Raw genomic sequence first — 17,335 nt, forward strand, 5'->3', positions numbered from 1 at the left:
GAAAATTTTCGTAATAAATATTGACAATTTTTTTACTTTTTTAATCTGTAGCTTTTAAGATCTGTGTACAAACATAGAATTGTGAGCAAATCTCTGTATCTTGCTTATAATTCGAAGCTTAACACTCAAATATGGTTAGTAAATAGAAATTGTAGGGTAACAATTAAACACAAGAAACATGCACTAACTACATGTATAACAAATAATGAACACAATTTATTTTTTCGAAATGAATCATATATATACATGTATATACCTACATATTTCCGTCAGCGATATCAAACTCTATTTAAACTGAATAAACTCGAGAAAATGCCGAGCATCTCAACAAAACCTATTGCATTAATCTACCATTACGCAAAAGACAATGCCGAATTACCGATAGAATGAATTGTACTTCAGTACCCCTACATCAGATATTGCTTAATTTGCGCAGGTAAACTGTTAACTGTTTGATTTACCGAAGTCTCTGTTTTATTTGATACGTAAAAATCACGAAATACAGACGATAGTTCCCAGGTTACAAAGCATAAATAATGAAAACGAAACGAAAATCAGAACAAGCTAACACCAACGTCATGTGTGAAAACTGTCAACGCATTGAAATATTTAGAAATATTTAGCTTACTTCACAAAATCGGCACCAATATATTTTGCATGTTTCAAAAATTTCCCTTCATACGCGAACGGTTGCATAGCAAGTAAATTCATCATAGTCAGATCGACCCTTTTTCGTATGATGTCATGGCTGCTTTAAACAAAGAACCTCGTTTTAGAAGTATGGAATACGAGTCTTGGTAAAATGGGTATGCAAACCCAGGCCGTGGCAAAATAAAAGCCGGGGCAGATCGGCAATCGTCAATTCCAAATACGCATTATTTTGCAGCAATTTTTACAGCGAATACAAATATACTGGTCCATCAAATATCCCGAAATTTTAATGAGATTGGCAGATTAATACCTGCCAATCTTTTGTTTTGCTCAGACCAAGTCTTACCTACCCATTTTACCGTAGGTAATTCTTACCGTATGCCGAGCCCGAAGCTATTAAACTGATTGAAACACGCATTTCCTTTATTATTATTTTCGTAATAACTCAGATTTGAATCAGAATTAGCACTTAATTTTTGCAATTTATATTTTCCTTCCCATACGGATAATTTATGCTAAACTACGTTAATTGAACTAATTAGTTCTTGAGAAGAAGATTTTTAAAAATTCACCCCCCTTTTTCTACAGTTTCAAGGTTTTCTCCGCTTTGAATACAGATCGGACTTTTATTTCTGCAATTTATATTCGCCCTCACATAAGGATGCTTTGTGCCAAATTTGGTTGAAATTGAATAAGCGGTTTTAGAGAAGAAGTTCAAAATGTAAAAAGTTTACAGACGGACAGACGGACAGACGGACAGACAGACGGACGGACAGACGGACGACGGACAAAATGTGATCAGAATAGCTCACTTGAGCTTTCAGCTCAGGTGAGCTAAAAACCCAAGTTCTATAAATTTACCTAATGTCTGGTGCTCTAACCACTAAGCCATTTCATTCACAACAAAGTGCGTTGTTATGCTATATGAGACATTGGCCACGAATTTACGGACTTGTGTTATATTACGAAAACGTTCAATTGTTGGGCTACAAAATGACATTTTAAAAGTATAGTGGGTCATCTCCACTTTTTGTTGTAGAAATCGGTTTAAATTCCATTAAACAGCATTTAGACTATGACAAAAATATGGAGCTCAGACCTACTCTATGAAAGAAATTGCATTGAAGTTATAAATATGACATTATTTGGAGGTTTTGACATGCATACGCCAGTTTAAATTAACCTATTATATTTATTTAAAATATTTAAGGGTTACAAACCGATGTTACGTTACATATACACTGTTTTTAATTATTTTTGAAAAAATGGCAGATTTAGTGATATTTTAATTTTGCAGTATGTAATCATTCCTCATGGGCATTTTATACGCCTTGACAGTTGTTCACCCATCTTCTTCTAAAACAGAAGTAGGCAAAATCAGGGAAAGGGCATTTAACCTCTGCATCCCTAGTTATTGGTCTGAGCTTAGATTGTTTTCAATCATCTCCTGAAGCCCCATTGTTGATAAGGGGGCAAGGGTGTTGATTAAAAAATGATCTACATCAAAAGTGATTCCTGAAAATTATTTTTGAGGGCACTTGTAAATGGGCACCATCATTTGTCTGGGGTTTCATGATTGAAATAAATTTCATCAGAACAAAATCACATTAGTTTAGCATTATTGATCTTCGTTCATTTTAAGACATTTCAATATTTTATTACTGTTAAACTTGGCACCCCTCCTTGGGTCTCGCTATTGATCAGGAAGCCATGATTTGAAAAAAGAAAAGAAAAAAGATTAAACATTTACAGTATCTTGCTGCAACTGCTGAGTTACTTCAATGTAAACCTTGAAAAATTGTTAAAATACTTGCACAAAGTATAAAGCTGCTTGTGGGATATTGTGGAGTCAAAATTTACACCTTTCAGCATTTTGGTATTCAAAGATTCTTTCAAGGGAAATTTGTATCTCATTCTAACTACCAGTAATCCACAAAACCCTTATTTCAATTCATAATTTATTAATAACATAACATAGCACTTTTCTTTCAATTTTTGCACCCAAAGTTTACAAAGCTTGCACAATAGATTGATATTTTGTAGTCCATGCTTTGCACAACATTTAGGACGAAGTACAAGTAAGTTCAGGTAGGAGAACAATGAACACTGAGCGATGTATCTAACAGATCAGCCTTGAGTCAAAGGGCAGCACACATATGGCCATGACATAGTCTTTTCTGAAAAGAGTATTGTTATCATGCAATGGAGACATTGGCTGCTGTGAAGTATTTCTGCAGAAAGGTCTGGGCGCCTTCTTCTAAACCACTTCGAATCAATGGAGCAATCTGCAAATATAGATAAGCAAAGGGTTTAAACAAAATCATGCCAAGACTAGATGGTAGATTTTTCTTCCTACATTAAAACCCAAATTAAACAAATTCCCATATATATACATGTTGTATTACATTGCTCCATCATCCAGTCATTCCTGGGATCTTGAACCATAATGCCTTTGAGATAGGGAAATAGGGATATATCTCATTATTTTTAATTGAGAATTGTTCTTTTGAGCAACCACAAATATACAGTGTAGAATCATTATAACAAGAGCTTGGACTTGGCTTTTGACCTCAGTCTGTGCAATCCATGCATATTTCACTCTAAACCAGCGTCATTTTAATTATGTTTTGATGCAAGAAATAGATAGTTATGTCCTACCGAAAGTCCCAGCTCTTTATAAAATGGTTCTAAGCCCTTTGTTTTCAATGTTTTGTAATACAGTGGTTGAAAAATAACCAATTTTTAGTTGGGGCATGGTAGTTCTGGTACGGCTTCAAATGTTTGACTTGAGTGCCACTTTAATCAAGAACTAAATTTACCATCAATAAAAAAGTTGAGAAATGTCAATTGTTTTTTTTCTTGAGCAGAAATGATAGACTATGATAACTGATGATGACTATATAAAAGGACTATGAAAAAAGCTTGTTAGAATTACAAAAAAAAAATCAAGACTGTCTTTGTTCTAATATTCTATTCATAAACCAGTGTCTAAAGGGCTTATTTAAAGAGTGAAACAAAGAGAATACCAACCTTCCCTGGGTTTGCTGCAGAAAGTTTAGCAAGTTGTTTGGCAAGATAAACCTTGGCATCAGGCACTGACTTTGCCAATGGGTCATTTTCTTTTTTGCCAGCAAAGGCCAGTTGGGAATAAACTGTTTGGTAGCCTGCAACAATTATCATGATTTTAAGTTCTTTTACACCGAATTCTTACATGGTGATGGTCAAGCCAACATTTTCTTTATTCACTTAAATGTACCAGAATCTTGGCAATTTTTAATTTAATGCCAAAATCCTCCAATTGTTGCAAATTACGGCCAATCTATGTATGAACCTCTCTCATCTGGCCATAGGGGCACAAGAAAAGAATATTTTGTACATAATTGGGTTAAGCATTGCCAGAGATTGACCTTTAATGTTACCATGGATTATTTAAACAAAACAAGACTGGTGCAGTCACAGTGCAGAACATTAAGATTCAAGCAGATTAAACATGATGCCCCATGTTATGCATGAACATTCAATATAACAATACATGTACTTTATGTGATTAGGCAGCCAAAGTTATTGTCTTCTACTTGTATGCAGAATCAGGACCATGGCTTGATACAATGTGAATGACCTTTCATCTTTACATGTAATTAACCTTAAACAGTATATGTATCTAGTAAATCTCAAAGGCTAAAACAAAACCACCTCCCAGTTTTGATCTCTTTAGCATATAGATTTTTATTTCAAGTTTCTCATTCAGTTTATTCAGAGTTGATACAGGTAGTAATTACATTGTACATGTAATACAAATACCTGGTGTGTCTTCAATCTCAATGAAGTGCTCATCGTCTGGTGTGGATTCATCTTTGGGTAGTTCAAACAGACTAACCAGTGCTTGAAGAAGTTTACACCTATAAAAACCAAAAACAAGTACTGGATATATAACTGAAGAAGACAACCCATTCTCTAACTTGACCCAAAACAAAGTGTGACAATATAACAGCCATTTTAACAAGAGCTTGGACTTTCAGAGGGATGTTAAAATCTAGTTTGCTCATCAAAACAAGCTGTCAAATATTGACCTCCTTTTTTCTTATTTGCTAAGAGAAGCTCATTAATATTCATAGCCTGTCACAATCGGACATTTTTCCTACCAAGATCTGTTCTGTTGTGAGAAATCGATTATGTTCAACTGAAATATACACCTTTAGATTGAGTTGGACCAGTGTCATTGCATTCAATGTATTCATATCTATTAGCCAATGACTAGGCATTAACCATGGGTCGACCCCATCTTCATCACATTGGAGTCTTGTCACATACTTCCCAAAGCCCAAACGCCAGTTAAAATGGCTTTATTTCTTCTCATATCATTACCAAAAATATATTCCTTTAATAATGAAGTCACTGTTGAAGTTTCTTTTTAATACCTCAAATATGTTTTATAGTACATTTTACATAATTAAACTTAAATTGTATACAAAACTGACACTGAACACTATCTAAAATTTTAAGATATAAAGTAACAAGTAAATCTTCACACATAACTAAATCAAAGGAACTGGTATAAAGTAGGGATGTCAACGAGTACTCGACTATCGCTCATTTACAACGATAATCGAATAAATTTTTTTCAGTCGATTACTCGTAATAAAGTGAATAGAATTTAAAAATATTATTTATTTGTTCCTAACGCGGCAGTTTTTTGTTCTACGAATGTAGATAACATTCTGTTATCGACATGTATGATTCGTAAGTTACGCTCTTTTCTATCAATGTCTCGTGTGTATTTTTGAAGCGGCTAATAATTAATCTCTTTTGATTTACTTAAAACAGACATATACCGTTACTTGAGTACAATTTGTGTTTCTTCTAAGTTGTTTATTAGATTAGATGTTTGTACAATCAGAACTTTAATCATATCAATAATTATCGTAAGGCGTTTGTTTTTATAATCATTAATCTTTGATTGTTGATTAGGCAAGGACAATGACTTAGTACCATGGAACAGGTCATATTTGATTTGCTTTATAAGATAATACTGAGCTCAATTATATGCAAGAGTCACAAGAAAAAAGGAAAAGGCAGAACATTTTCTAATGGATATTCAGATAGAATACTTTCCAATTTATTTTAAAAATCAAATACATTTAGTATTTGTTATCATAAGTTTTTAAATGTTCTTTAATTCAAGATAAGATCAATGTGGCAGTAACATTATTTGAATTAAAAAAAGACTCAAAGTTTCAAATACGCTTAAATCATCGAGTACTCGACTATCGCTCGACTAAAGCCTCTGATTAATCGACTAAGCCAACCGAGTAAAATTGACATCCCTAGTATAAAGTCCTATGAGCGACTGACAAATTTTTATGTTCAGATCAATCTTGATAAGTAAATTTATACAGAAACCACACATTGAAATTTTCAGCAAAGATCCAAGTCAACTGACCAGAAAGCCTCGTAGTTCTGCAGCATGGCTGGAGCCTCGGTCAGTATGTTAGTGACGCCCACCGCACAGATCTTCTGTTCCACGTCCCCCGAGATCTTCTGTAGGTCTTGTAGATACAGTTTCTCCAACACCATACCAAACATCCTATGAACATATACAACAATAGAAATGCATACAATGTAACAAAATCTATAGAAGGTTGTACAATATATTACAAAACCAGGCATTTGTTTCCACACTCTGTTCAAATGTTTTTAAAATACATGCATGCATATACACATAAAAATACAGAAAAAATAGATGACATATTTAAGCAAGAGGCCAATTGGCCTTAACGGTCACCTGAGTAGCATGTAACCCATACACAAACTTGTCGAGGAGTCTCATACATGCATTTAATTAATTAGGTTTCATTCTGGAGTAGAAAAATTATAAATTTGTAATGACGACCACCTCCCTGCCTGAAATCTTTCAAAAGGAACTATGAAACCTATAATTTTGTCGAAAAAGTTAGAGATCTGGTCTACAAAATCATGAATTCAGTTTTCCTTTCAGGTGTGTGGGAGTAAAGAAGATAATTTTTTAACATTATATGCTTTAACACCTATACATCCATTTTGGACCTGCCCTAGAGTCAAAACCCATACTCCAGGGGACATGAAAATATAAAATTTCAGTAGAGGACTTCCTGGTAAACATAATCATAAGTCAGTTTTTCTATACAGATGTATGAGAAAAGAGAAGAAAATTTTAAAACCTTATATGCATTAACACTATATTGCCCCCCCCCCCTTTCATGTCCTGAACCTCGACCCAGGGGTCATGGATTTCACAATATTTTTAAAAAATTCCATAAAAAAGAGTTTTGCCAACTGACTGGCTAGAATGAGGCACCTAAAATGTACTCCATATATTTACTACCCAATGCCCTCCTTCCATTTCACAAAAAAATAGCCATTAGAATTTTGTTTATTTCTATTTACCTTGGTTGAATTCCATCAATTAGTTCTACCAACTGACTGGCTCCAAAGATGGTGGCATACAGAGAGAAGAAAACAAGCAAACCTGAAACAATGGAAAATGTGTATAACCTATACATCACATGAAAGCAGCAAGTAATTATAATGAATCACTGAAATTCAAAAGAAATAGATTTAATTTCGATGTGAAATTAGTATGCTTGGAAAAAAAAGTTGATTGGAAATTGAAAATGTCATAATCTGAATATTTTCTTCAAACAGGATATGCTGTAAAGGAGAAGAAGATGTCTTACTTTTAATGTATTTTGTTGTTTTTGAACTGGATAATCTTTGGAATAGGAGAATAAAGATCTGCTTGTGGTATGGGTCTATTACCGCTCTGAAAAATAAAGTAACGAACATCATACTGAACATCTTTCCCAAATACAGTTACACATGTCAACTAAAATATAATTTCTGTTAGTAAAATTGATCAACTTTAAATATAGATATATGCATAAAATCGGACCTCGGCATATGCTCTAGTATGCTGTTAAGGAGATAAAATCCTTCATGATCATTTGTCTTGGAGGCTATAAGTTTCTGGAATATCCCAAGTAATCCATTCTGAAAAATTGATATACATGTACATGTAAACTAAAGTAAGACATACAAGTACTTAATTATGTTTGAATGAGAGTGCAATATCTCATATAAAGAATCATTTATTAAAAAAAAACAACAATATAAAGAGGCAAACACTTGTAGTACAAAGAAATGTTTGTTAGTATTTATGTAGCTGTTAATACTTACAACTTTCTCTGTCTCTATCTGTTTCCCTCCCTTCTCTATGTAGGCCTGCAGGAGACGGACCAGTGGGGGGATATTTCCTGGCCTCTCCCACAGAGCCGGCGCCATCAGGTGGGGGAAGAGAGCCATGTACGTGTCGGCCACTTTACCCTCAGGGTGGTGGTCAATCAGCAATGACAAGATTTGAAACACGTAGGGCAGAAACTCTGCAACGACAAAGTATTGGAATTTAGTGAAAAGAAATTTTTTAAGTTCTTAGTTAAATTAGACAAAAAAATATCATAATAAAATTCTTTTCAAACCATTTGGTACAATTAAAAGATGAATACATGTATATAAAGCAAAAAGGCCATTTAAATTTATAAATCTATATATTTATATGTTTCCCTAATTATGTACCTTGAACATCGGACTGAAGAATAAATGTGAATGGTTCAAACAGGACTTGTTCAAACTGTACCACCGCCCCAGGGCTGTGTTTACATGTGGTCCTGATTCCAACACAGATTGACTCAAACAGGTAGTGGTTGAAATGAGGTTTGCTGGGGTTCTAGATAAAAAAAAAAAGATTCAATGCAAACTCAATAAAATTTTACTGACAATCAAACAAGACATGAATAAAGTAAGATCTTTACCCTCATCATCAAAATAGGGTCAAAATTCAAATGATACCCAAACAAGATAAGAAACCTTCGAGTTAGCATCTAAGGAAATAATTGGTAGGTTTCCCAATAAAATATAAGAACTTAAATATGGTACACTTTACAGAGAAATATAATTCCTGGGAAGAAGGTTAATTAGAACAGACCTTGCTGACTTGTTTAAGTTTCTCGGTGAGGAATTTCAAAAGCTGTTCCATCATAGGCAACAAATCTTCTTGTAATGTCGACATGCTTCTCATCAGTGCTAGAATTATAACACATTCAAGAATATCAGGATACATGTCCCAGCAAAAAACTCCCAAAACTTTTTAAAAACACACTCTATACTTTAAATTTTGAATTTCTTTTACAAAAAACATCAGGACATGAAACAGTGTTTAAAATAGATCTAGTTTGAAAAAAAATTCATCAACAGAATTGAGTTTAATTTTCACATGCTTATTTATTGCCAATTTTTTTTTTTTTACATGGTATGAGGGATTCACCTTTCATAATGTATTCATTTTCTGCAGAGCCTGGGTGGTTCATGGCAGCTATCAAGTTGTTCATCAGATCACCTACACAACCTTTTATCAGTCCATGTGTAATGCTGAAAAATAAGGAACACGGTTCTTAGGAATTCAGCATAAAATGTACGCATCAACATTATTGTATTTCATATCATAGGTACATATAACATAAAATGTATGATTTTATCTTTTGCGAATAAAACTTTATTTCAAAATGTAAAGCCAAATCAATCTGAATAAATATATCGTAATATATATATAATATAGACGTATTCTACTTTTCTTAAGGAGGCTGCATGGTCAACAAATTTTTTAAACCATGGAGCCACAATTTCATTATAACTACTCACACAGGTCCACTGCCATCAGGCTTTTTCACCATAAGAATCCTTTCTATAGTGTGGGCAGCGTAGGAGTGGACAACCACACTAGGGGCCTTCAAGTACAGCACCAGATTGGCCATACTGGCTACCAAAGCTTCATGCGGGATCTGTAAAATTAAACATATCTTCAAATATAGAAAATAAATTCAGCGTTTTAAACAAAAATTATGTGTAGATTTGTAGTTTTCAGGACTTAGAATTTTAATGAATTGAAAAACATGTACCCATACACCTATTTTAAAGAAAAACAAAGTTGAACAAATCTTTTTACCTGATTTCTAAATATCATCAAATATTTAATGGCATCTGCTTTTAATATTGGAGTTGAGCTGACTGAAATGAAAATCAAACATGCATTAATTTGGTATTGAGAAATATATAAGGCAAGAAACCAATCATGTCAAAATTTGAAAGAAAAAAACTCCACAAATTTAATAATCTCAGTTTAAATATGACAATTTTCTATTCAGATACGTCCTGAACATTTACCATACTGGCCATTCTTTTAAAAATTTTTGAACACTTTTTAAATGTAAAAGCATTAAATGCCTGCTCCCAGTAAAACTTACCATCAGGATTTTGAATATCTGGTAGAATGTGAGCTTGGTAAAAATCAGTCACATTTACAAGGGTGCTTGTTTGTGTTATCCCATGCTGAAATGTTTGTTTAACAAATTTCAGTTTAATAAGTTTATCATATTTGATTAATTTTCAAAAATTCCACTAACTATGAGTAAAATTAAAGTAAATCAGTAATGCTAAAGAGAGAGAGAGAGAGAGAGAGAGAGAGAGAGAGAGAGAGAGAGAGAGAGAGAGAGAGAGAGAGAGAGAGAGAGATCTCCTACCTTTTGTGTTTGAGCCTTTGCTGCTAATGATGTCACTAAGTACACAGCCACATCTTTGGCTTTCCAGTTTTGTGCAGGGTTACTAGAATACTCCTTGAAGGAAACATTTTAAACAATTATAGAAAGATGAAAATTGCAAATGTACTTCAAATTAAATAAGAAATAATGTATGAAATGTGCCCATTTAAATCCTGCAAATACAGTATTTTCTTTAATTTTCTAATCAAACATAATTATTAAACTTTCAGCTTTTAAAAAAATATTTCTTATTTTCTGTTACTGTTGAAGGCATAACAACATGACTGGTTGTTATAGATACCGCATGGATGATAATCTATACCTGTAGCAATCCCTGGACATACTGGGAGAAGTTTTGAATGACCGGCCCCTCAAACGACTTACAGAGGGCCTGTACAAGGTCACAGGCCGCCCGTCTCCTGGTGTCCACATCTATAAAATATACAGCACTCATTGGTAAATATCCACAAATAGTCATGTTGTATCTACATACTGTACATTCATGGACAGCCATTTACTGAAAAAGTCACACTGTTTATCCTATGGCAGTTCTTATTTGATGTAAGCAGGAAAAAGATATTATTGTCAAAAATTATATAAATCAAAAAATCAGATACACATGATTCTGTATTACAGAACGATCATTTAAGAGTGGAAAGAGTATAAATATACATGTAGCAATATTGTACAAAAATAACATTAAAAAGTATGAGCATGTCTCTGTGCATTACCTGATCCTTCAATGTCTCTCCTGATGTACTCCTCCGGGTTATCCTCAAACAGCTCCTCATCAGCATCTGTAACAGTCAGGGAATAGAAAATAATATACAATAAAACACATTTATCATGAACACGCTTATAATGAATTGACACTTACAGCGAAGTGATTTTCATTCCCCAAGTCTGTATTTCATGTTGTAAACTTGACGAATATCACGAATTCCGCTCATAACGAAGTAAAATCACCCGTCCCTTGCACTTCGTTATAAGCGTGTTTTACTGTATATATTTTGTATATGTAGGAAATATGAAATAACCTTATCAAAAAATGTAAGCATTACAATGTTCAGTGAATTTCATATCATAAAATATATACAATAAGAAATATTCTTTAAATTGTGTAGAATGTATAAAACTACAATGAGAAATGGAAGCATTAAAATGTTTAGGAAATTCTTACCTCTGAACTGCATGTTTGGAACAATGACTTTTTCACAGATACTGGCAAGAGTAGCAGGGTCTTCAAAGAGGTGTTTGTACGACGGACGCTCAGCAACAGAAGCCAGAAACTGGATAGCATTGCTCACCAGCTACAACAGTCGAATAAAAGTCTAGATTCAATCTAAATCAAAGCGCTTCACTCTACTAGAATGACTTCATAATACATATAATGGTCTGAGAACTTGTTCCTTACATCCTTACAATTTATCACTTCAGTCCTATTAAGGTACATGTATATATGGATACAGTTAAACATGGTTAGTTAACATGATCATCATAATTATTAAATTAATTTTCAAAATGGCAAATCATTTACTAAGCATTCAATTACATTACATCTGATCACAAAAGAAAGTTAGGTTTATGATGAATCAAAATTGTTCATCCCTTTCACTTTGTAATAAGCATATTTTACACTGTATTGAGACCTACTAACAATGTCGAGTGACAGTTTTACTTAATCATTTCACTTACATCGTCGTACTTCACTTGTAGTCCAGTCGAGATCAGGAGATTCCAGATGGCGGTGACAAAAGCGGGTAACTGAGGAGAGAACTCTTCGTCGTACTTCTGAGCATAGAGTGCCACATTGTCACAAATCTGAGACTTCACTTGCTCTAACAGGCCAGCTTCTTCCTCGTCCTGTACAAAAAAGTGAAATTACTTAGTCAAAATAGTGTATACAACTAAAGATCACCCTGCAAAGCTCCTGATAAGGATAGAAAGAATAGTTAATGTATCCTGTGGCATTACTGTTCAAAATAAATATTCTGTATATAGTGTACTTTATTTACATGTATGGGGTATCATATACATTGCAGAATACACTGCGTAGCATAGAGTGCTTACTTGTGTCTGTAGAATTTTGTTGTCAGCACTCAACAGTGTCAGAAAATGGGTCATCCATATGCTCATGTTGTCTTCAAAATGTTCTGGCAAATCCTAAATTAGACAATACATGTAGTTACATGTATACCAGTGAATGTTATCAACTAGTTAAATGGGCCTTTGAATAATAATTTTGCATTTGATATTAATTGGTTTCTTTTTTAACTTGATACAGGCTTTATAATATTGGTGTGAACAGTAGCAACTCCCTAGGGAGTTCCGTGTATTACAGCATTTGTTTCACATTATATAGGTTGTTATGTTTATTCATTACCTAATAACCCACGTAAAAACACATACCTGAAAATTTAGACTGTAGAATATTTTGCAAATAAGGACAATGGAGCTGAATATAACTTTTAGAGCACTGGGGTCAGAGGCATGCTTTGTTGCCAAGTCCATTGTTGCCTACAAATAGAAGAATATGAGTATTTGTATCTAAACAAATTATAAACTCTTAACAGCTAACAGTGTAAATACTTTGTACCATGGTCTTACATTGAAGAGCTCAGTGAAAGGCTTTGCAAAATTTTCCAGGACAAATTTGATTTCCTCCCAGAGTTTTTGAGATTTGAATTCATGTCGATATCTGAAATCAAACAATGTTCAAAAGCTTATTATTGCAGGAAAACAGATAAAAAGAAATGCACATGATTATTTTAGTCATTTTAGGCTACCAGTAATCTCTATCTGTCTTTTCTATATTCACCTTTTAAACAAAGAATGGGCTGTATGCAGAATTCCATTGATAACATAGAAGTCCCCGGTCTGAAATTTCTCAACCATTTCCATGATGAGATTTGGCCATTTGTCTGGGAAGTCTTCTCTTCCTATTATGCTGATAGCATCACTCAACTGTTGTAAATCAATGAAAACAAAATATAAGGTCATGTATAGACAACACGATGATGTAAACAACGAACACATTGGTACAAATGCTGCCTGAAATATTCTTTATAACCTAACACAGTCAGACAATCAAATAAAATAATCATTGCGATCATGATCATCACTATTCTTGACAGCAATTCTATTATGGTGGAACAATTTCAAATAGTGAAAAGAAACATCAACTGAAGTTGTGAAGTTGATGGGAATTAATTCAGAAATTTGAACCTACTTACCTGTTTTTGTATTTGCTCTGGACTTTTTAACATCAATCCCACGATCTGCTGTTTGATGGTGTTTCGATCATTGTCATGAATCTTGTCAGTGTCAGTCTTCAAGCAACAACAAAAAAATAATGTAAACAAGACACAGACTCAGTAAATATCACTCACTGCTGCATGGTATCAAACATATAAAAGAGTGAGAAACATATTTTACATGAACCAAAGCAATCATCTTCGCTAGCAAAGGGTTTTCGATCTGCTTCTCTTTTTCCTAACTTGCAAGGAAAAATGGATTGTAGACCCTTGACCAACAAAGAAGACATTAAGAAGTGAAGCAAGATTCAATACATACCACTCTCCAGTTGCGTTTGATAAAATTTTTGAATGTGACCGCTGCACTGACACGAATGTGGGGCTCAACTCCATCTCTGTCTAACAGGGTTAGGAGAAGAAGTCCATAGTTCTGATTTCCCTCTACTGACTCCAGAAACTGCTCAGCTGCCATAAAAACACAACAAGCTCTATATCATATCTAGATTTCAAAAAAGTCTGATTAGAGCAGATTAGGTAATGAGCTGTTATAGCCATAACTATACATTCAATCACAATCATTATCAGTGTACCTTGCTTTCTCACAGATATGTCTGGGGAAAGTGTCTGTTGTAAATATCCTGCCAAGGCCTGCAAGTTGGCGTCAGATACTTCCATTCTCTGTATATAATAATGACATTTCCTAACAAAAAGTATCTGAGATTTCCATTTTTCTACACGTGTTCTTTTATTACAGTTATTTACACAAAAAACATAACAGAAGAGTGAATATCTTTGTTTTAATCAGCTGTCAACATGAAAATGCTTAGATTTCTTACCTTATTTATAGTATATCCATACAATGTAAATGTGTAAGAATTCTAATAATGAAATAAATTAGTTAATTTTCACGAAATGTCGTCAAAAGCTTCCCAATTCTTGATTCAAAAATATCACGTTGTTCAAACTGTAAATCAGGCGCAAATTCGAATGAAATCGCTCTTCAGAGTTATGGATGATTTTGGACTAAAAATCTGTGGAATCCGAACGTACACACGTTTTTGGTTAACCCGTTCAAGAAACTATTCGGCAATATAATAAAGTTAAAGATGTCATGTGTTAAATTAACAAGAAATAGTTCTACTTTATGCGTGATGCATTTAATATAATGCATCACTCATAAAGTAAAAGCAAAAATATTAATATGGCATATCAAACATGTCAATATTCGATCTGATGAATCATTGTGAATAGTGTCGTTCAAAAACCCGCTTTTGGGTCTACTGAAAAATACATGTATATATATCTTATAAACCAGCAAAAAATATTTACAATGCAAATGGTTATCATACAAATCATTTATAATTCATAAAATACAATATTGCAAAATTATATGTAAGAAGATGGGTGGATAAGGCGTGTAAAATGCCCATACGCGGTCGGACAGACTACTGAAAAATTAAAGTATCTATAAATCTGATGGTTTTTTTTAAAAATCATTTAAAACAATATATATTTAACGAATCACTGATTTTTAACCTAAAGGTATGTTCAATACTTGGAATATGTTGACTCAAACAGGCGTGTACGTATCAAAACTTGCAAATACTGTCATTTTTTAGAACTTCAGGGCATTTTCTTTTATAGAGTGGGTCTGTGCTCCATATTTTTCTCATAGTCTAATTAAGGTCTATTGGAAAACAAACCGATTTCAATCAACAAAAACGTGGAGAGATGACCCACTATACATAAAAAATATCAATTTGTATCCCAACAATTGAACGTTTTGAAAAAATAATACAAGTCCGGTAGTTCGTAGCCTTAGTCACACATAATATTTAAAAAGCCCACTTTGTTGTGTCTGAAATGGATCAGTGGTTAGAGCACCTGTCATAAGCTAACCTTATATATCTTGGGTTTTTATGTTACGGGTTCGATACCACCAAAATTTCCGGCAATATTTTTTTTCTTATTTTTTGTTAAATATATCAAAAACTGACTAAAGTTAGAAATTTTGCTTTTGCAAAGTTTTATTATAATATATTTGAATAGATTTAATTGGGGAAAAATAAATTCAAAATCGTATTTCATTTCTAAACCGAATGGGCATTTGCGCCATCTTATTCCCCCATCTTCTTTAAATGAAAGAATTAAGCAACGCAAATTAAAAAATAACAAAATGCAAATAGAAAATTATAATCATAGATTATTAGAAACATAATCATTAGAAACACGTTTTGTTCGTAACATCATGTTAAAATACTGTAATCATGGTAATGTACGATACATATAAATGAAGGCAACGCCATTTTATTCGCTGTAAGAATTTTCCAACACCTAGTTTCCATACTATCAGACACCGCCACCAACAACGCAGGGCGCGAATTAGTAACACATACCCTCCCAGCATCGGAGTCAGATGCTGTCGCTTTCAGTTCGGAACCATTCATGCCTCTCCAGCAGCCTACCAGACCAGGCTGGTGCCTACCAGCACCGATAGATAGGGTTTATTCCAATTTCGCGATCGCCTTAACTAAAAAGATGTTATCTTGTAAAAGTTTCTGATCTTTAGGCACAGGCGTATCCCCTGAAAGTTGACTTTGACCGTTGGCCTTTGACCTCGAGATGAGAACTTGTTTAAAGATGAAATTAGATGTCATATTTCTTTGTATTGTATCCCCGAGTACCCAAACTCCGTCACCATATGCAGAAAACAGTCCGCGTTTCTCTGCAAATTATTTTTTGCGGTTTTTATCATTTGCAATCACCAAATATAACATGAAACGTTATGATTTATAAAAATTTTTACAAAAATATTTTTATTATTATTCAAATAAGCCCTCTGAATACGACGTTTATCACACGCGTGCTATCATAACTTATGAACCTAACTCCGTCACCCACATGATCTATGATACGCCAGGGAATGAAGACACATTAACAATTAAGAAATGAACTCAATGTCTACCCAAGTTATACTCGTATAACCTGGGTTGGGGCAATTTACGCTTTATAATCCGCGAAGCGGATTATAAAAAAGCGTAAATTGCTCCAACCCAGGTTATACGAGTATAACTTGGGTAGATATTGAGTTCATTCCTTATAATTTAATTTTCTGGAATTTGCTGTACAAATTGAGTCCGTTTAACTTTTAAAAATGATATAAATCTGTTCAAAATTCAAACGTAACGTCAAGTGAATTAGTACGTTGGTGCATTGTGACGTGTCTTGTGACGTGCAAACCAGGTTATACAAATTTAACTAAATTTTTCTATCCAATCAAATGCCGCGTTACAACCAGAATTAAATTATTTTAGTTTATACTCAACTTGTATTTAGGGCAAGTTGTAATAAGTAAAATCGGTGTATACAATTTAAATTGTATATCATTTCATCAAAGTGAAATGATCGCCAGAATAAAAAAAAGGCCCTTGTAACAACAATCACAATGACCTTTTCAGAATGTATGGATGTCGTTTGATTTCTGTCCTCACATGTTTCAAATATATCATATCAATAATGAATATATTTATGGTTATATTATTTATTTATTACATTTTTAATAAATGTAGCATATTCTATAATTACCGACACACCGTATATATCTGTAACCCTGTATAAGGCAAAAATTACGGCATGAGCGATTTGACGTTATCATCAGTGTAGTGCATAAAGGCTATTGCGGACTGAAAAAAATGTATTAATAACCTTAATAAAAAATAAATTACATGTGAATGTTTCATTTTGACCTCTCTTAAAATGACTGACCACAGTAAATAATCAAATAGGCCCGCATGTCAGAAATAT

The 17,335-nt window shown here is 33.5% G+C and overlaps 1 protein-coding gene across 2 annotated transcripts; it reads right to left on the reverse strand.

Annotated features, from left to right (window-relative positions):
* Positions 1–2,592: 2,592 nt before the first annotated feature.
* Positions 2,593–14,527, reverse strand: LOC105340722 (exportin-2). Of its 2 annotated transcripts, none has more exons than XM_034459048.2 (27): positions 14,368–14,527; positions 14,122–14,213; positions 13,851–13,996; positions 13,511–13,606; positions 13,096–13,241; positions 12,885–12,975; positions 12,687–12,794; positions 12,348–12,440; positions 11,973–12,140; positions 11,458–11,587; positions 11,009–11,074; positions 10,600–10,709; positions 10,260–10,352; positions 9,984–10,068; positions 9,686–9,747; positions 9,382–9,521; positions 9,008–9,111; positions 8,669–8,766; positions 8,260–8,410; positions 7,864–8,066; positions 7,580–7,677; positions 7,365–7,450; positions 7,075–7,156; positions 6,092–6,235; positions 4,453–4,550; positions 3,682–3,815; positions 2,593–2,936 (listed from the first exon to the last, which is right to left on the reverse strand). In XM_034459048.2, exons 2-27 carry the CDS (start codon positions 14,204–14,206, stop codon positions 2,847–2,849), a joined length of 2,907 nt encoding a protein of 968 aa, XP_034314939.1. In that variant the 5' UTR covers positions 14,207–14,213; positions 14,368–14,527; the 3' UTR covers positions 2,593–2,846. The 2 variants fall into 2 exon arrangements, with proteins under 2 accessions (XP_034314939.1, XP_011445200.1); XM_011446898.4 differs by having other exon boundaries at positions 14,122–14,209; positions 14,368–14,525.
* Between the last annotated feature and the right edge of the window lie 2,808 nt (positions 14,528–17,335).

Source organism: Magallana gigas, chromosome 7 (genome assembly GCF_963853765.1).
Source record: "Magallana gigas chromosome 7, xbMagGiga1.1, whole genome shotgun sequence".
NCBI classification, from domain to species: Eukaryota; Metazoa; Mollusca; class Bivalvia; order Ostreida; family Ostreidae; genus Magallana; species Magallana gigas.

Coding starts and splice junctions, on each gene's coding strand:
- LOC105340722 (XM_034459048.2), bottom strand. CDS start 14,206: ATGGAAGTATCTGACGCCAACTTGCAGGCCTTGGCAGGATATTTACAA. Junction 7,678..7,863: donor AGATAGAGACAGAGAAAGTT/GTAAGTATTAAC, acceptor TCAATTTTTCAG/AATGGATTACTTGGGATATT. Junction 7,157..7,364: donor AACAACAAAATACATTAAAA/GTAAGACATCTT, acceptor CCATTGTTTCAG/GTTTGCTTGTTTTCTTCTCT.